This window comes from Lepidochelys kempii, chromosome 7 (genome assembly GCF_965140265.1).
Source record: "Lepidochelys kempii isolate rLepKem1 chromosome 7, rLepKem1.hap2, whole genome shotgun sequence".
NCBI lineage: Eukaryota > Metazoa > Chordata > Testudines > Cheloniidae > Lepidochelys > Lepidochelys kempii.
In genome coordinates this window covers 9,764,011-9,785,355 of record NC_133262.1, presented here as the reverse complement: position 1 = coordinate 9,785,355, position 21,345 = coordinate 9,764,011, and the positions used below count along the sequence as shown (strand labels likewise).

The 21,345-nt window shown below is 40.2% G+C and overlaps 1 protein-coding gene across 1 annotated transcript in view; it reads left to right on the top strand.

The window, feature by feature from the left end:
• The first annotated feature begins 789 nt into the window (after window positions 1-789).
• The window catches only part of MDFIC2 (MyoD family inhibitor domain containing 2), a 53,370-nt gene continuing 32,814 nt past the window's right edge, over window positions 790-21,345 (top strand). The window contains exon 1 of the mRNA XM_073354735.1: window positions 790-877. Coding sequence (XP_073210836.1) covers window positions 790-877 — 88 coding nt within the window. The remainder of the gene's footprint in view (window positions 878-21,345) is intronic.

Below are 21,345 nucleotides of genomic sequence, written 5' to 3'. Positions count from 1 at the left end.
TTTGTCTGTGTAAGGGAATGCTGGACATCAACAGACAACAAAGGAGGCTGCAGGAAGAGCTGCTGAACTGCTTCCAAACCCCACTACTTTTACCTCTTCTGATTGTAATATACAGGTAAAAATATTGAAATGCTTTAGCAACTGGACTTAGTGAATAAAAAAGCAGTTAGAAGAAGACTAGACAGCCTAATTTTATTCCTAGCAAACAATGGAAGTAAACTACAATGTATGGTCTAATAGTTACTGTATATATAATACCCTCAGGTACTGTAACTTCGCATGCTTTGGGTTGGATGATTCTCGTTAGAGCAAATAAATTGCTGAAAGTGTTAGTAAAGATTTTATTGGTTACACTTTGCTAAAGTTACCTTTATAAATACTTTATTATTATTTATTTAATTATAGCTTACTTTGATAGCATTCTTTATAACTGCATTAAATAGGCAGTGTGGATATTTTTAGCCATAGTGGATCTATGATATGTGTTATAATGTACTTGTATTACCACCATGTTAAGAATTTATTATAAATGCATTTCATAATATAATTTATAACAACATTACTGAAGATTGCATCTACAATCAGCAATCATTTAATATTGATTTAGAAATGCTATATTAGTGTATTGTGTGAGAGATTATACAGTATATCATGGATCAGAAAAAATAGTATATGTATTCATAGTTCATTACATGATATCAGCAATCTAAGAAGAGAATACACTTTTTGTTTGGAACCTTGGTTTAAAGAGGAACTTTTGACATCCCCAAATTCTTTTCTCCCAAATAGATGTCAGAAGACGAGACAGACAAGGTAAAAATCAGAGCAACGGAAAGCTTTCAAAATGACAAGCAAAATATTCCTTGGTTGAATGAAGGTAGGTTGCATTGTTATTTATTACATTTCTATTTATATTCAGATATAATTCTTTTGGTTTATTAAAACTGATTGCAGCATAAAGACAAAAGAATGTGGATGAAACTCCCATTAACTTCAATAGGGCCCAGATTTCATCCCGAGAGTCCTCTAGCTGGAAGTCTCCAGTACATGCAAGTAATTTTGTTTAGTCTTCCAGATGGCCTAAGTTGTCAGAATTTAGAGCTGCTCAAAGGTTTGATTTCTTGATATAAATGAGCTTGCAATCATCGGGGAATCTTTGTTATTTATTAATTATTTTATTATTTATTATTAATAATTATTATTTTGTAATTATTATTATAAGCCTGCTACAGCCACAAAGCATTATGGACCAAACCCCAAGCTCCTTTCCAAGGTTTTACTAAGTCAAACTACGAGTTAAGTGAATCAAAGTTTGTACGGGTTATACAGAGTTGGGTAACAATTAAGTACGTACCTTGGAGTTTGGCCCTATATTATCTATGTTAGGGAAAGACAATATTATAATCTACTTCCAATATCCATTTGTTAGCATTGTTTTCTTTTTGCATATAAGGAAGATGACCAAATGTTAAGAAAAGTGAAGAGAAGTACCACAGTAGGAGACCGCAAAACTTTTCTTTCTGTAGGAAATAAATTGCTAATAATTATTAAAAGCATTCAGATTTTATTCAAGTGCAAGATTTGTTTAAAAGCATTTAAGAAGAAAAATACATATAAGATTATGTTACTTATTTCATAATTGCACATAGCTACAATTATAAAGATGGAAGTTTCTTCAATATTTTACACTCTAAAAATTGATCTTCCAGGTTAATACATAACGAATTACAAAATATAAACAGACACAAAGACTATCTTTGACTAGTAGAGTCACTGTATGTTATTTCACAATACGTCATGGAGGTATATATGATAACTATATGCACTAACGAGTGGCGATTCTAAGGCAAAACGTTACAAAATTTATGAAATGCATTTCTCACATACTCCATGCTCAAGAGTGTGTTATGGTTTGTATTATAGAAAATGACTTTTTAATTCTAACAATTTTTAGGAGGGGTAAAAAGAAGTGATCTGTTATTTTGAAATACTAGATGCATAGGTTTGCAAGAATGAAGAGCTCATTTATATTAATGATTATATTGTAATCTATAAAATGTGTTTTATTATATTTATGTTATTCCTACTGTATGTTAACTGAGTGGTAAGGTCTAGTCATTGGGAGTAATTCGCCCTGCAATTAAACAGAACAAGATTTTATTTTTTTCTTGTTTTTCACTCCCTATGCTGACAAGATCATTGTAGAAGTGGCACTTCCAAGGCATGAAAATCATAGCATTGGGTAAAACTGATTGGGCAACATAGATCCTCTTTTTGGTTGAACAGTAACAACTTCCTTCCTTCTGTACACAAATCCTGTGTCAGGGGGAACTCTGTGTATGCGAGGTTTGCAGGATGAGATTCACAGAAGGCAATAGTTCCAACGGAGACAACCAAAGAAGTTTCTGATGCAACAAGACAATGTTGCACTGGCACTTGTAACATCAAAACTACATGAATGAGACCAAATCCATTCCAGCATAACACACTTTTTGACATGATGCAAAAGGTGAATCATTATCATCATTTTATTGATAGGAGACTAAAGCACAGGGAAGTTAAGAGACGAGCCTAACATCGTAGAAAGACCCCAGAGGGGTGGTGGGGAGCTTGGATCTCCTGACCCTAGTCATATCCATTTGTCGGCATGGGTTCAAATAGGATTCAGCTTTATTGTGTCTCTTAGATCTGCAGATCCTTGCATTATAGGCTGATGATTCTCATCAACAGTATTTGTCAAACTAACGTGGTATTTTTTTTTGAAGCAATTACAAGTTTGGCTGATAAAGGTGTTGAAATAATGTACTTAGACTTCCTTCAAAGGCATTTGACTTGGTTGGTGTAACATGACATTTTGATTAAAAAACTAGAATGATATAAAATGAATGTAGCACAAAGTAAATGGATTAAAAACTGGCTAACCAATAGGTCTTCCAACTATATGAATGGAAGCATCATCGAACAAGTGTATTTCTAGTTGGGTCACACAGGGATTGGTTCCTGGTCCTATGCTATTTAACATTTTTATCAATGACCTAAAAGAAAACAAAGTCATCATTGATAAAGTTTGCAGATGACACAAACATTGGGGGAGTTCAATAATGAAGAGGATAGGTCAAAAACATGCAGAGTGATCTGGATTGCTTGGTAAGGAGGGTACAAGCAAACAATACGTGTTTAATATGGTGAATGTAAACGTATACATCTAGGAGCAAAGAATATAGTTCATATTTACAGGGTGATGGACTCTGTCCTGGGAAGAGTTACTCTGAAAAAAGATTTGGGGGACATGATGGATAATCAGCTAACCATGAGCTCCCAGTGGAATGTTGAGGCCAGAAAGGCTAATATGATGTTTGGACGCATAAACTGGGAAATCTCCAGTAGGAGTAGATAGGTTATTTGGAACTTCTGTGACTACTGCTGGAATCCTGTGTCCAGTTCTGGTGTCCACAATTCAAGAAGGATTTTGATAAATTGGACAGAGTTCAGAGAAGAGCCACGAGAACTATTACAGCAAATTCTTTCCCAGGTATCTGCCTGGTGGTCTTGCCCACACGCTCAGGGTCTAATTGATCACCATACTTGGGGGCGGGAAGCAATTTCCCCCTGGGCAAGATTGGCAGAGACCCTGGGGGTTTTTCGCCTTCCTCTGCAGAATGGGGCACAGGTCACACGCAGGTTTAAACTAGTGTAAATGGTGAATTCTCTGTAATTTGAAGTCTTTAAATCATGATTTGAGGACGTCAGTAAGTCAGTCAGAGGTTAGGAGTCTATTTTAGGAGTGGGTGAATGAGGTTCTGGGGTCTGCAATGTGCAGGAAGCCAGACTAGATGATCATGAAGATCCCTTCTGACCTTAAAGTCTATGAGAATGACTAAAGGATTAGAAAACATGCCTTATGATAGGACTCAAGGAGCTCTATTTTTAGCTTAACAAAGTGGTTAAGAGGTGATTGATTACAGTCTATACGTACCTATATGGGGAACAGGCTCTTCAATCTAGCAGAGAAAGTTATAACAAGATCCAATGGCTGGAAGCTGGAGCTAGACAAATTCAGACTGGAAATAATGCATAAATTAGTTAACCATTGGACCAATTTACCAAGGGTCAGGGTGGATGCTCTATCACTGGCAACTTTTAAATCCAGATTGGCTCTTTTCTAAAAGATATGCTCTAGGAATTATTTTGGGGAAGTTCTGTGTTATATAGGTCGACTGGATGATTACAATGGTTCCTTCTGGCCTTGGAATCTATGAATCTGTTTCATTATGTAGGGTAACCAGACAGCAAGTGTGAAAAATTGGGATGGGGGTGGGGGGTAATAGGCACCTACCTAAGACAAAGCCCCAGAAAATCAGGACTGTCTCTATAAAATCGGGACATCTGGTCACCCTATCATTATGTATCTACTTCATTCTCTTGAGGAGTGTGTTTCAGGGATGCCTGATTGATGAAATGATAAGTAGAGCCGGGGTCCTATGTTTCGTTAGCATTAATAATATTTTTGTCACGTTATCAGTCTCTTCTGGAGGTTAAGAGCCAAATTCTACCCACTGATGACAATTTACTGTGAAATGCAACGGAGAGTAGAATTGGGCCTGAAAGTTTTTCACAGTGACTGAGTTAATAAATGGTTGTGAAGTTTCTTGGAAGAGATAGACATTTTTATTTTTCCGTTATTTCTATTGATTTTGTATGTTTTATTAATAATTTTTACAATATTTTTTGTGTGCAAACATTTTAAATACTTGTGTATCGCTTCTGGTTTTCAAGCTAGGAGCAAACCAAACAGTCTCCAGCAGCAGCTCGACTTCTATGTTTAAACATTTTAAAAATAATAACATAGCTTTCAGCCATCCCAATAAACAATGAGTTTTCTTTAGGCAGAGTAAAAAGCTGTATGTTCTTTTAGCATTCACTTTTAAAGACAAGTTATTTTTATTCATGGTTTTGTATTGATTATTTGTTCCTTCTGAAAAAACAATCATGAACCACATAGTAGCAGAAATATGCATAAGAAATACAGTATGGAATTTGATTTTTATATAGTGTCTGTCATACTGGAGGTTTCCCAAAGTGCTCTATAAAGTAATAACTTATGTATTGTAGTGCAGTGACTCTGTATGCAAATGAGAGACCCATTATGTACTCATGGGCCTTGAATATTAGAACCTGTTTAACAGAGGAAATGTTGAGCCAAATATCAGCTTTATTTATTCTCTACTCTTTTGGAAGGGATATTTAACTTCCACCTTGCCAGCACTAGCTGAAAGGACCTTAGTATTAAATTAGTTCCAAAGAATGGCACTGCTAACAGGAGTCTTTTTGACTCTGCCTTATAGCATCGGCATTGGGTAAGAGTCAAAGCCCTATACTGAGGATGAAACTTCTGGCCACAAAAACAAGAGGGCCATCAAATGGGCCTTAATGGCATTATAAAAATATATTATGTTCATTTGACAAACACAGTCAGCAGACCTGCAGAGCTTTGCTCATCAGTAACAACTCTGACTGTATTGATACATTTTAACTCTTTCCCTCATGCTTTGTTGGTTGCTCATCTTACAAGCCAGTCTTCAAAGCACCGACTGTCTCTTCCTATGTCTGTATAGTATCTAGCATGTTGTGGGCACTATTGTAATTCAAATAAATAGAATAATTATAGAGAATTAAACTAGAAAATGAGTGGCCCTGTTTTGCTAGCCTGTTAAAGGGTCCTAGCACATTTATATACATCTTGGGTCAAACTTGTAGACCTGGAACTAGATTACCATATGAGAGACTCCACAGGTTTAGAACCATAATACTGCTGCAAGGGCTGCTGTAAGTTAAGTCAGCAGTAATGGCCTCATTCCACCAGTTAGGGATCACTGGAGACTTCAACCACAACTCTTCCTGCCAGTAGTCCATTCCCAATATATTCGCTTCACTGGAGAGCTGGAAGTGGGTATGTAGAGTTTGGTATGTCAGCTTTTTGGCATCTCATGATGCCCCTCTCTCTTTCAGAGTTGCTTTTCAGCTGCTTTGTGCTCCCAATGCCGTGCCAAACAGCTAGAATGGGGTGCCAGGATCTGGCCCCACATATTCCCACAAATGAGCTGTTCTGATTGCTGTTCCCATCCGATGAGGCTGCCAACTGGTCTCAGAACAGGCATAACTGGAACTACTCTCTCCGTCACTCATTCCAGTTGGATTGGGACTGCAGAGATTGGTCTATGCACCTAAAAATAATCGGATTTCCTGCAAACTGAAGGTAATGGGACTCTCAATGGGTCCATCTGTGTAGATCTGATTGCAAGATCAGGGCCTTATGTATATAAAATACTGGTAATTAAATGCAAAACTACTCAGAATTCAAGGATTTTTGCATTTCACTGTGTACTCAAAAATGGGCCCATTTGTGAGGAAAATTTTGCTAAGGTACACAGACAGTTTTGTGAAGCAAACACTGGCTCACTTTCTACTGAAATAGGCCTGATAATAACGAGGAGTGGACCTATATCCTAAGCACAAACAGCTTTCACAATGAAACCATGTATTTTGTCCTATTGTAAAACTGGAGGCTGTGAAACTGCACAAGGTCAAACAGTGAAGACATATATGAAACATCTCAACTCAAGTGAATGTTACCGCATAGGATCATTTACCTGCTTCTCTCTAAAAAATATGATAGGCCAAACTCTCTGCTAGCATAAATGGATACAGCTCCTCTAAAGTGGAGTTTTGTCCAGTTATACCAACGTAGAATTTGGATCAGTATCACCATCATTTTATTACTATACTAAATATGAATGAGTAAAGAGACACTGATGTAACTTGCAGGTAGTGTTAAAGAAATGTCCTTTGAGCGGTCGTAACCCATCGTTCCCACCGGTTTCACACTCCAGCCGGATGTGCAACCACCAGACCATCACACCCCAGGTAAGAAACAACACTGAGGGCGATTGAACACTCTTGAAATGTTTAATTTGAATCAAGACAATATTAGAGCATCACAGAGAGTCTTCTGAAAATGTGAATGCACGGCGGAAACTAACTGGGCAATAGCCCCCAACCTCTCACTTGCATCATTGTTGTGGTGTAGTGGTAACACAGTAGCGGTCAGAGCCTCAGCTGGGGTAAAGAGGAGTCAATAGACATATACCAATTTACACCAGCTGAAGAGCCGGTTCAAAGTTCCAACTGGAAAGAAGTCCTCGGAGTTCTGTACAAACACTAAATTTAGTCTCACAACATGAGTTAATTATGTCTGTATGGATAAACTAAGGCAGAGAGAGATTACATACTTGCCTAAAGTAGTAAGGGTGAAACTGATCCCTGTGCCAGGGGCCAGAACAGGTCTATGCATCACTTATGTCCCACAAGTCCCACTGAAGCCCTTACAACAGGCACATAAGAGGTGCATAGGCCTCCTGCTGGCCCGAAGCACAGCAGTCGGTTTCACCCAAAGTGATTAGAGCAAGGACTATAACCCAGGAACTGACACTAAAACAGTTTTATTTGTGTAAAATTCATATTTCGTTCCATGACATTTTCACACAAAGATCTACTGTTTCAGTCAGCTCAGCTCTGCACACATGCATCCCCCTCCAAATGTAACTTCTGTGAAAACTGAATGAACTGGCTTCCTTGCTCTTCCACCAAAAGTGTGAAAAAATGCTAATCTCCAGCCTTTCCCCAAAATAGCCCCTTTCCACTCTAAAGTTCTTATTCATTAGCAGCATTTTGGCAAAAAAAAAAAAAGCTCTTTTTTGGTTCATTTTCTTACAAATAGTGTGTACATCTCTAGTCCTGACTTTTAATCCCCTGCTCTAACCAATAGATCTTCACCCTAGAGGGAAATTGAGCCCTGGGCAGTGGGTCAGAACAGTGTCAGCGCTTAACCACAAACTAGGGTTTAAGCAGTAGATAAAGACTTCTGCATAGGGAGTAAATTTAACTCCCAAAGAAGGCAGTACATATAAAAGTGAGTCTTGCTTATTTTATGGACCTGATTGTAATGATGATATTCACACCAACTAGTACCTTACTCCACAAATAGTCCCACGGGGTGAGGTTCTGTGCTGCATCTCTTAATGGCACAACACAGAATTATCAGCCTGGAGCAGAGATAAGATGGCTTTCTGGGCTGTTCTTGGAGTTTTAAGCAGCCCTTACCATAACTTAGGGGGTCTAAGCATAAATTGGGTCCACTGACTTTCAATTCTTTAAGAGAGTCCAAACCTCTTTAATTTACCTCCTGATGGGAGGCTATGCTACACTGCAAACTAAGGCGCGAGTGTGATGTAGGTAGGCATACCCACACTAGCTTTAATCTAGCTAACAGAGGTAACAATGACAGGTTTCAGAGGAACAGCCGTGTTAGTCTGTATTCGCAAAAAGAAAAGGAGTACTTGTGGCACCTTAGAGACTAACCAATTTATTTGAGCATGAGCTTTCGTGAGCTACAGCTCACTTCATCAGATGTTTACCGTGGAAACTGCAGCAGACTTTATATACACACAGAAATCATGAAACAATACCTCCTCCCACCCCACTGTCCTGCTGGTAATAGCTTATCTAAAGTGATCAACAGGTGGGCCATTTCCAGCACAAATCCAGGTTTTCTCACCCTCCACCCCCCCCCCCCACAAATTCACTCTCCTGCTGGTGATAGCCCATCCAAAGTGACAACTCTTTACATAATCAAGTCGGGCTATTTCCTGCATAGATCAAGGTTTTCTCACATCCCCCCCACCCCCATACACACACAAACAATATGAGTCAAGCTGTCGTGACATGAACTTCCCTGCAAATAGCAATCTGAGTGCACCCCCAGCGAGCTTATACTAGGGTACTACGTCTCTACCGTTGTTACCCATGCTAGCTAGATTAAAGCTAGCGCAGGTATGCCTACCCACACCACAAGCACACCTTAGTTTGCGGTGTAGACCTATCCTAAATTCAGGAGGTTAATTAAACAGATTAGGACCCTGAAAGATTCAAAATCAGTGGACCCAAATCTGCTCTCACACCTATAAACTGGCTCCCCAAATTAAGCTGAAGGCAGGGATTTGGTCCAGAAGTTTTCACTCTCTTTCCAGCATGAATTATGGTAATGGATTTGGACAGTAGGACCTTTCAGGTCTATTCATACAGCAACCAATAAAATAACTACACAATGAATGCTGTAATCTTAGCTGATGCTGTCCAGCTAGGAATGACAAGAAAAAGAAGACGTAAAAACTGATGCTACTGATCCCAGAGGGTTGGAATTCCTGGAAGGTGCCATGTCAGCTTCAGGACTGTGACCAAATGAATTAATTAAGACAACCCTTCCTTTAAGTTGTAAAACAGTAGATTTAAAGACTCTCCTCCAATGGAAATGGAGTATATGAAATGTAAAATGATTCCAGTTCAGTGCTCCTAATGGCAGTTTTATAAACTGAGTAGTCCTTGATCTCTGTACTGCAGACCCCTTGGAAATGAAAAAAAATCAACGATAGTCATATAGTGTGAATGTTCAGTATCTGAACGAGAAGGCACACTATTCTCCAGCAATAGTAAGATATTTAAAAGTAAACTTCCACTCTGAAAGTCAACTGTAAAAATGGTTCCATGTCTGTTAAGTCTCATTTCCTTTCCATTCAAATTTGCTCAGTTGCCAGGAAAAACTAGTTTTTCTAACTAGCATTTTGGTAAACAAGCCAAGATCTGAAAATAGGCTATGTTCTTTTTGTCTCATGCATCAGTAAAGATTTTGCAGGCCCAATTCTGCTCTCAGCTGTGCCTGTGCAAAGTTATTGTCTTTAAACTTTACCCTTGGTGGCACAAGTATAAGCAAGGGCAGAATTCTGCACCATAGCTACGATTTAACTGGTGATGTGCAATCCAGAATAGACTCCAACTCACATTTCCTTAGTCCTCTTGGGTGTCAACAACTAAAGACTGCAGAATTTGGCTCAAGTGTGCTTACAAGCTGCTGGACCAAGATCTTACTGAAGCAGTCGCAAACATTCCATTCACAAGGTGGCTCAGTCGAAGCATTTTACCATCTCGCCTAGGTTAAGGACCTATTAAATGCAAAACAGGTCTGCTGTACTCCTGTAGAAGCCAGAAAGACGCACGTATGTGATTAGGCACAATAACTATACTGGATTATAAAGAACGTTTACTACCAATAAAAGTTGTGAGTATTTCAGAAGACTCTTAATAGAATTGTTAAAGATCCTGAATATAAAAATCCTCTCTCTAACAAGAATTTGTTGGTATTTGATTCTAGTACATCTACCATTTCCAGTAAGCTGTTTGCTTTTCTTCTAAGGTAAAGGGAAGCATACTGTTATTTTCCTTAACCAATGGAAACATTTTTGAAGGCTCAAAAAACAAATAATAACTGACACCAGTTGTGCTCTGGGGTAATTGCACTGACTTCAGTGGGTAGCTTTTGATTTATACTGGTCTCAAAGGAGGATAAGGCCTGATGAAGCCACATATACAGCATGTGTATCTGAAGGCTTACTACTGTGAAAAAGCAGTCTGCACTCCTGTTAGTGAGAATTGTCCATGTCTCACTGAGGTTTTCCTAAAATTCATTTAGAAATCTTTTTTATTACTTAAGAGATAACCCATCAGAAATAATCTGTTGTATAGGCCAGATTCTCAGCTGCACCCAGCCTGAAGGGGAGTTATAAATAAGTTGGTGGCAATCATACCAGCATAGGTTAGAGCAAACTGCAGCCTGCTCTGAACTACTGTACCTGGTGATGGACCCCATTTCATGAATGAGTTTAGAGTCCTTCTGAAAATAAACAGGCTTCAGATGTATACATTCCAAAGTAACCTACGCAACTTTTCAAATGGAAGTACACTTTCATCCATTGGCCGGGAAGTATTTCAGTGCTACACCTGCACGTATTTTACCATTTAAGATTTTTTTCATAGTTCAGAAGTTTCTTTTTGCACAGCTACAATTTTCAGAAAATTGTTTTCAGTTTTTCCAGGTTATGTATTGATAAGCAGAATGAATCAGGCAGAGTCAATCATTCTGAGGTGTGCCCCTATGACAGTTAAAGTAACAAGACCTGATTGAATTCCTCAAAATGAAAAATAAATGGTAGCTGAGGCACTGATCAGTTTTTACGGAGGTTCAAAGGTCTCCCATTTTTCTTTTAATAAAGTAGGGCCTTAATTCACTACAGGTGGAATTCATCCCCGTGCAAAGGACCAACATAAGATCTATGCATGACTTAAATACCACTTCAGTGGTGGGCAAGCTTTGGCTGGCCCTCTCCACAAGATGATTTTCACCCTACTTAAGGCAGCAGCTCTTCAGGTTTCTAAATCTCCCTTCTAGTTTCTGGATTTAATCCCGTTGAACACATTCAAACAATGCGGAAAATTAGGTAAATGATAAATTCAGACAGATTGTTTATTATCTTCTTAATGCACCCATGATTGCACTGTCTAAGAAGATAATGTTATATATTCTTACACACACACATTCTATATAGACACACTCCAGAAATCTGTGTAACAAAAAACCTCTGCGTGAACATGTTGACAAGCTCCAGAGATAGAAAAGTAGATGAATTCTTCTCTGTTGAGCTCCTCCAGCCAAATAAAAATGTTTCAGTGCTGATGATGCATCTTTGAACTGATTACTAACACAAATTAAGCTTCCCTACATCGTTGCTGAAATATGCCCATAAGCAATTTGAAAGGAAATATTGTTCCAACATTCTCAGAAGATGCAGGTGCCAAGTTCTCTAAAGTTTTTAGAGATTAAATAGATGTGATGGGTACACAATTTAGCAGTAGCACTGCATCCATAATGAAAAGGAAAATATGTACTCTGCTTCAATATGATCATGTAAGTAGGGTCTAGAGAGTAAAATAATACAGGGCCTATTAATCTCTTCCCATTGAAGCAAACCAATCAGGAATAAAAATTAAGGTGAGAAAGGTCCTATTTGGTAATTTATAGAAGGCAATGTTCTAAATAAAAAGTATTGGCTCAAACAAAACATTGAAAAGCAGTTACAGAGGAAAAACAAAAACAAAATAGCTTTATGCCAATGGAAAACAGACAATGTGTGTGGGCAAAAAAGATCACATAACCTACAGGAACCCACAGACATTTGGATGCCAAAACCAAAGTTTGAATCTGCAAATCTCCTTCCTATTCCTGTAGCATATATAAAACAAGTAAATTACATTACACACAATCACTGCATTAGCTGCATGCATATTTTTCAGCTAATTGCTATTCAGTCTTTACAACTAATGAGTAGGGTTTTTAAAAATGAATTTTCAGTGCAACGTGGGGGAGATTTTGGACCTGCACACTTTCATTTAATTTAAAACAGAATATCCCTTTGGCCCAAAGCAGAATCATTTATCTTCCAACCTTTGGTTATTCCGATACAGAACCCCGGTTCCAACCACTCTTATTTTGCAAACTAAAAAAAAAAAATACCCAATGAGACTTTCCAAAGCCAAATGCAAAATCATACTGGTATTTCCCATCTCTGTTTTTCCAAGTATTATTCCAGTTGGTGAAACTTACCTCTGTGTGCTCAGAGCCAGCACAAAGTCCATGCATCAATTAACTCCCACTTAAACCTCCGTGAAGGCCCTCTGCATGGAGATGAATTTCAGCTACAGAGGGCTTAAATACCAAATAGATAGGTGCTGCATAAAAGCCTAGGATACAGTCTCATGTTATTCCAATTATGCAAAGACAAGCCTGATTTATCTACATACACCCATTAGTTGCTTTTCCTGAGATCACCTTCACCGTTCCACCTTTGAGTTAACACTCATTTTGCATACCCATTGAATGCCAAACTGGAACAACTTACACTACTTTATTATTAACGGGCCACACCACCTTGAATGGTCCCTGTCATAAATATAAAGGGAAGGGTAAACACCTTTAAAATCCCTCCCGGCCAGAGGAAAAATCCTTTCACCTGTAAAGGGTTAAGAAGCTAGGATAACCTCGCTGGCACCTGACCAAAATGACCAATGAGCAGACAAGATATTTTTAAAAGCTGGAGGGAGGGAGAGAGAGACAAAGAGTCTGTCTGTGTGATGCTTTTGCCGGGGACAGAACAGGAATGGAGTCTTAGAAGTTAGTAAGTAATCTAGCTAGATATGCGTTAGATTATGATTTCTTTAAATGGCTGAGAAAATAAGCTGTGATGAATAGAATGGATATTCCTGTCTGTGTGTCTTTTTGTAACTTAAGGTTTTGCCCAGAGGGATTCTCCGTTTTGAATCTAATTACCCTGTAAGGTATTTACCATCCTGATTTTACAGAGGTGATTCTTTTTTACTTTTTACTTCTATTAAAATCCTTCTTTTCAGAAACTGAATGCTTTTTCATTGTTCTTAAGATCTAAGGGTTTGTGTCTGTGGTCCCCTATGCAAAATGGTGAGGATTTTTACCAAACCTTCCCCAGGAAGTGGGGTGCAAGCGTTGGGAGGATTTTGGGGGGAAAGACATTTTCAAACAACGCTTTCCTAATAAATAAACCCAGATAAACGTTTGGTGGTGGCAGTGGAAGTCCAAGGGCAAAGCGTAAAATAATTTGTACCTTGGGGAAGTTTTAACCTAAGCTGGTAAAAGTAAGCTTAGGAGGTTTTCATGCAGGCCCCCACATCTGTGCCCTAGAGTTCAGAGTGGGGAAGGAACCTTGACAGTCCCATAGACTAAGTGCTAACTGCCTGTAGTAAACAATCTGTTCCATCTTGTATTTAGCTGTGACTCTTGGAGTACCTTTCCCAGACCTGAGGAAGAGCTCTGTGTAGCTTGAAAACTTGTCTCTCTCACCAACAGAAGTTGGTCCAGTAAAAGATATTACCTCACCCACCTTATCTCTCTAATACCTGGGACCAACACGGCTTCAACAACACTGCATACATATCGCCTGCAAACTGAATCTTTCTTTTCATCAGATTCTGACTAGCATTTGCAATCATCGCCAATACTTTTTCATTGTTTATGCAGTCCATTCTTATATTTTGAGAATTGTTCTATAACACCATCATTAAAAGGATTGTATCTGATTTTAGGAGCCATGTATTGCTAGCCATTATCAATAGTATCTGAGCATCTTTTGCGTTAAACAGATTAGCAATAGTGAAGTCCCTAGGGGAGTTCAGGGAGTCTCTGTCTTTCTATTTCAGGTTATAGAAAGATCTGCTTGAGGTAGGGATGATTTTAAGTGGCTAGTGTGAGTTGGTTGTGGTTGAGAATGCCACTCTCTTTATTGTGATAAAGTTTTATCAAATAGGAAGGCTTTGCAGCATTTCCTAAAGGTGCTCAGACTCTGGATTTGTCTAATCTCCTCTGGAAGTTCATTCCACAGCTGGATCCCCTCAAATGAGAATGCTTTGTCCCTGGCTCTCATATGCTTTGCCCTGAGCCATGTGATCTGCACTGACCCAGAGGAGAATTTATGCACAAAAGAGATATAACATAAGCAGCAGTGCAAGCTTCTCCACATTGTTCCAGTCCTGGCCTGCAGGGAACTGCCAGTAGTCATGAAAGGATAGTATAGTCTCCATGCCTTAAAATGTTTTCATGTAAAATAAATAAAATATAAAACTAAGCAGCGGTTTTACAGTATGACACAGCAGTATTACTTGCATTAGGCCAATTTACCACTTATGATAGCAGTAATAGCACTAAAAGCCAATAAAAACGGTCTGTTCGTTCAGAGATTGGCTTTTATGGCTTATTCTAAATATTATCAAGTGAATCAAAAGCTGTCATTATAGTGTCTAAAAAGCCTTCGTACCTTGTAAGCAAACAGTGTGACTTTGACAAATAATCATTAATATGCCTGTGTGAGGCCAGGGAAAAGAAAGAAAGAAAAAGGAAAACCCAATATTTCACCTAACATAACTCATTAAGATCATTTCAGTCAGATTTTAAATAAGATAGTTTTATACATAAACTGCCACAATTTCCCCCAATTGTTTTATCTGTGTATAATTTTCAGACAATCAGAAATGTTTAGATAGCGCAACAATGAGATGTTTAGCTGGATATAGTGACATATCTTCATCAGCTCTGGAAAATGCTTAGGGCTAGATTGTGCTTTTAGGCCCAACCCTGAGCAAGGGGTAGCGCTCAATCCCAGGAGGCATTTTGTCTCACAAGCATTACACTGAAGCACTCTTCCCCTGCGCTCTTCTTGCTCCACGAGGGAAAGTATGCTACTGCAACCCCTGAAAGAGTATCATTTATTTCCTCCCGGATACCTACCCAGTTAAGCTGCCCAGCAAGAAGGGAGAGAAGAGGAGTATCCCGAGAGCACGGCTGAGTAGGCCTAGCAAAAGGATGGGCGATTTACTTTCCCATGCTGCCCTATGCAGCTGAATAAGACAAGCTGTTACATATTTAATTGAAACTCCACCAGACCCAGTCTCAGCCATCTACATTTGTCCTTTCTAGCCTTCGAAGCCCTGACCACACTACAGCTCGAAGTTCAGTACCTATCTTGAAAATATGTATCATGGTCTGTGCTTGTAACTGACTTGCAAATACAACTGTCGCTAGCATGACTGCAGTGACTCTAGCAAAATTTCTCTAACCCGTTTTGACAAGGAAAACAGCCATACTACTGCACTTCTACAGACCACCACAGCGTGGAACAGTAGCATAGCTTCTTAACACGATTGGATCACTGTGTAACCAGGTTAGGTGTGCACCCTTGTTAAGCCTGAAGTTTCAGAAATCTGGAGATTTTACTCACATGACTTGCTTGCTGAACACGCATCAGCCTGTTTACACAGATGGCAGCAAGTGTCCTGCTTACCAGAATGTAAGATGGATGAGGCTGCAGCCTGGAATGAGTTTTAAGGACACAGGAATTGCTGTGCTCCTGCTGACTCGCCTGGTGCCCTGGTAACTCGGATGGTGCCGAGAGGCTCTGCCCCTGTTTGCTCTTTGTCCTAAAAGGCCTATGGTGGGGTTGTTAGGAGTGCTGCTTGCCCTGGGCTGGGGCGTGGAAGGGTAGGCTGGCTCCTGAAATCAGCTGGGCGAAGCTCCGGCTGGGCTGCTAGCTCCAGCTGGGTACCTAGTCCTGGCTGCTTAGGGGCTCTAGCTGTCCTGCCTATTGCTCCTAGCTATAGCTGGCAGGCCCCCTGGGGTCAGGGAGAAATGGCTGCTCCATGTCACTGTCGCCATAGCTCCACTCTATGGTTAAAACCTTCAGGGGGAGACTTAGAGTCTAGAGTCCTTGAGGGCTCTAATCCCCGACTAGAGGAGCAGCCTAGAGTGTGTCCTCAGCCCTCCAAGCTGGGCGAGTGTTAAGTCCCTAGCCATGGGCCTCCCAGCGAAGCTCATAGCCTGAAGGGTCTGGGTCTAGCCCATGTTACCATAGCAACAGCCTTACCAGGCCAGAGGTCCTGGCGGGGGAGGACCATCATTGCAGGTTCCTCTCTAGGCTCCCTTTCTTGTTTTGTTGGGTTTTTCGTCATGAAGGCCCTCTGCATGGAGGTGAATTTCAGCTTAAATACCACACTGATAGGTGCTGGTTGGGGTCCCTCTCTATCCCAGTACACACTTCAGGGATCCGAAGTGGCAAATCTATGCGTGGGGACCAGTACCCTTGGATGCAACACATTATCTCTGATGCCCTTGGAAAAGCAGGAATTCTCTCAGCCTCACTGAAGCTTGCAGGGGCTTTGGACATCTCTCATGTTCAATCAGATAAAGATATTGAGTACAGTTTAGATGCAGATGTCTGCGCAGAATGAACCAAGCTGAAGCCAGGATTAATCCATTTATTTTTTCACTTCTGAACATCGTCATTCACAGAGTCAGATTTCGTGGCCTAAAGGGACGATTATATTCATCTAGTCTGACCTCCTACTGAACTTAGACTTCATCCAGAAATTCCTGCATCTGGTCTAACAAGACCATGTTGAACTACAGCATATCTTTTAGAAAGACATCCCATCCGATTTAAAGACTCCAAGAATCAGAGAATTTACCATGTCCTTTGTTAATCCGTTCAAGGGGCTAGTTACCCTCATTGTTAAAATTGAACTGCATAAGCTCTCAAGTACACTTCATGTCTGTCAAGGTTCCTTCCCCACTCTGAACGCTAGGGTACAGATGTGGGACCTGCATGAAAAACCTCCTAAGCTTATCTTTACCAGCTTAGGTAAAAACTTCCCCAAGGTACAAAATATTCCACCCTTTGTCCTTGGATTGGCCGCTACCACCACCAAACTAATACTGGTTACTGGGGAAGAGCTGTTTGGAAACGTCTTTCCCCCCAAAATACTTCCCAAAACCTTGCACCCCACTTCCTGGACAAGATTTGGGAAAAAGCCTCACCAATTTGCCTAGGTGACTACAGACCCAGACCCTTGGATCTTAAGAACAATGAACAATCCTCCCAACACTTGCACGCCCCCTTTCCTGGGAAATGTTGGATAAAAAACCTCACCAATTTGCATAGGTGACCACAGACCCAAACCCTTAGATCTGAGAACAATGAAAAAGCATTCAGTTTTCTTACAAGAAGACTTTTAATAGAAATAGAAGTAAACAGAAGTAAAGAAATCACCTCTGTAAAATCAGGATGGTAGATACCTTACAGGGTAATTAGATTCAAAACATAGAGAACCCCTCTAGGCAAAACCTTAAGTTACAAAAAAGATACACAGACAGAAATAGTTATTCTATTCAGCACAATTCTTTTCTCAGCCATTTAAAGAAATCATAATCTAACACGTACCTAGCTAGATTACTTATTAAAAGTTCTAAGACTCCATTCCTGGTCTATCCCTGGCAGAAACAGCATATAGACAGACAGAGACCCTTTGTTTCTCTCCCTCCTCCCAGCTTTTGAAAGTATCTTGTCTCCTCATTGGTCATTTTGGTCAGGTGCCAGCGAGGTTATCTTTAGCTTCTTAACCCTTTACAGGTGAGAGCAGCTTTCCCCTGGCCAGGAGGGATTTCAAAGGGGTTTACCCTTTCCTTTATATTTATGACAATGTCCCATAAATTACACTGGGAAATTGACATTGGCCCTTATTGACACACAATATCACAGTGGAGACCAATCTAGCTGCCCCATCTCACTTAGTCTTTCTTTGACTTGTGTGGTAAGAAGATCCAGGGCAGGTGCTTGCCTGATGGTAAAATAGTTCATTGTGGGTTCAGGGCAATCCAGGGAAAAACACTTCCCAGGATGGCTTGGTTTGGAGGTGACAAGGGAAAGATTCTTACCCAGTGAGAGTGAGGCACAGCAGATGCAGGGTGCATCACTCCCAAGTACATCCTTGTGTCTGGTTTAAAAGAAGTCAACATACCTCTTACTCTTTGAAATGTGCTATTAATTACAGGCTTTGAAGGACTAGGCCCCATTGGCAGAGCTATATAGCTTGGTAGAATCTGGAGGGAAAGATGTAGTTTTCTGCCCAGTATCACTTTTTGTGGATTTGTGCCTCCTGAATTCAAACAACTCCAGAAACAAAAAGTGAAACTCAGCTGAAACCATCACGTTTCACTTCATTTTATTTCAGGGTTGGAGAGAGAGTGGAACAGGTGCAGGGAAGGAGGCAAGACTCCTCACAGGAAGACCGAGAGGAGGGGAAGTGCTAAAACAGAGTTTACTGATTCATAAATAACAGTAAGGTGTATGATCCTTTTTAATGCTCTCTGAGTTCATGCAAATATCTCAGAGTACCTAGTAACCATTTATCCACATTACAAACGCTGCCCACAGACTGAACAACTGCTGTTCGGTGCCCAGGAATAAGCGGGTCAGCAAAGGTACAGTAATTCAGGATTGAGGAGTACAGGCTGCCTGTTGAAGATGGTAATATCAGTGTCACCTATCTGTCACTTTTAATAGCACTTTCCAATAGTGATTCATCACCCCTTCTTCTATCTCAAAAGTTACTACAAAGTTAAGAGGTAAGAGAAGAGTCTAATTCTGTGAAGGTTTCAAAGCTTGAGAACTTTGAATTTAATCTTATGGATTTGATGTGTGTGTGTTGATCAGATGACTAGCTCGTATTCAGCTATTAGTCACAATTCTCTCTTTTAGGGTGAAACTCATCCCAGTGCAGAGGACCAACACAACTCCAATCCACACTTTTAAGCCCCATTTTAAGCTCTGTTTTGAAGACACTGTGCTAGGCACAATGGTGAATTTCATCCCTAGAACCAAAGCTGCATCACACCACTGCCACATGCAAAGACCCAAATGCAGTGGAAATACAGAATTTTTGTTACAGTGGCAGGAAAAAGAGTCAGCACAAGACATTCAACTATCTGTTGCACACCACAAGGCGGTGGTCCATGGTGACTGGATGCAGAAGTGTTGAGAGAGGCATTGTGGGAGGGCCACATGAGTATGGAATATGATTTTAAGCAGAGTTTTATGACAGAGGCCCCAATTCAGCAAGATGCTTAATTCAGTGGGACTTGTGCATTTAAAGTTAGGCACGTGCTTAAGTATTTTGCTGAATCTGGGCCAAATAGGATAGGAAGATGAGGAAGGCTCTGGGCATTATTTCTGCCAATAGGCTGTAATAGAGTCTGTAGCCCAGGTGCAATGTTACTTAGCACTGTCTCTCTGATTTTCTGAGGGAATAGGTACGAATCTGTCCTCCCCGCGACTCCACCTGCATAAATCCACTGTGGCTTTGCCCAGCAGCCCAGGACTTGGCCATATTTTCCATTTTTCCTTTTTAGTGAGACATATTGATATTTTTACCTATGTGTATTTTGTTTTGTTAATGGGAACTTTTTCAAATACGGTGTGGTAATGGACTGTGGCGTATGGGATTATACATTCATTATTCTCAAGAGCACTGTGTAGACTGTACCATTAAGACACGAGCAAAACAGCAGATCAGGGGCTTGGATTCTGGCAAATGAGCTCTTCTAAGCTCATTGCTCTGTGCCCGGTAGGCTTGGTTTGGCTCCCCTTTAAAGCTTTGTGCTGACTGAGTTCCGATTGCTCCAGCCAAATGTGTTAGAAAAAGGCTGAGATCACTGAGCACTCTGCTCTGGGTCAGTCAGATCAAATCAGGGTGAAGCCATGACCATTAGCTTGAAGAACAAAAAAGCACTAGAAACAACTGGCCATATGGTGTTCCAGTTTAATAGATAAACTGTTCTTGGGGTTCAGGAATGACAACTTACTAAATCAAGGTGGGGTTCTATTACTAGAGGAAGGACGCTTATTATTTTATATCTGCTGATTTCAACTATACCTTTATCTTCCTTGGTTTTTTTGCTGGCTTTTACAAAGATAAGAGGCAATTTAACACAAGTAAAAGATTGCCATTTTACCATGAAAAAAGCTGCTTCACACCCTGAGGGGCAAATTGGCGGGGGGTGGGGGGGGCTGGGTGTTGGAGGATTCATGATTTTGCCCTTTGCGATATTTCACTTTATCTGCACCAAAAAACGAGATGGAAATAGACGCATTTTGCTAATGGAAATAGACACATTTCAGCTTCGATCAAATTCATGAGTAATTGTGAAAAAGAAAATCTCAGGTTGTGCCCATGAATACTCAGCGAGGGGGAACACCTAGTAATTTTGCATAGTTCTGCTGACTGAACAGTTTACAGCGCTGCATAGAGAACTTTAAACAATTGACTTTCCCAATAAGACAGGTGAGGCGACACTAATAATGCTTTACACCTTCCACTATATGGTCAATGAACTTTGCTGATATTAACAAGCTAAGCCTCACACCTTTGTGAAGAAGGTTGGCCTGAACCAAAACTTTGGAAACTTAAGTGAAGGTCTGCTCCAGATCTGAACGTTGTGGCTGGATCCTATTTCTATAATGGACCAAGCCAAACCTTACAGCTGAACCTTCTTGAACCCTGAGGAAGTTCAGATCAAAACTTTGCAGACTGGGTTCATCCTTTCTATAACCTCTATATTATAGGTTGAGAGACTGAAGCACAGAAATGCAAACATTGAAAAGTGGCCACCGATCTTATTTATCTCATTTTAGAGTGCCCATCTTGCACCTTATTTTCTGAGATGTCGAGAATTGCAATTCTCATGGAAAAAGAAAAGGAGTACTACTGGCACCTTAGAGACGAACCAATTTATTTAAGCATAAGCTTTCGTGAGCTACAGCTCACTTCATCCGATGCATCTCTCATGGACTTCATTTGGAGTTGTAAACGCTATGACAGTTAGGTCCCCTATGTTTTAAGTTGGTCAACCAAAACTTGTGCCACCCAAAATCACTGAAAAAATCACTTTTTTGAAAAATGTGGTCCAACATCACAAGGAGCTAAAACTGCCACTGGCTTCACTGGGAGCAGGATCCAGCCCAAAGTGACCTAGTGTCGGTACTG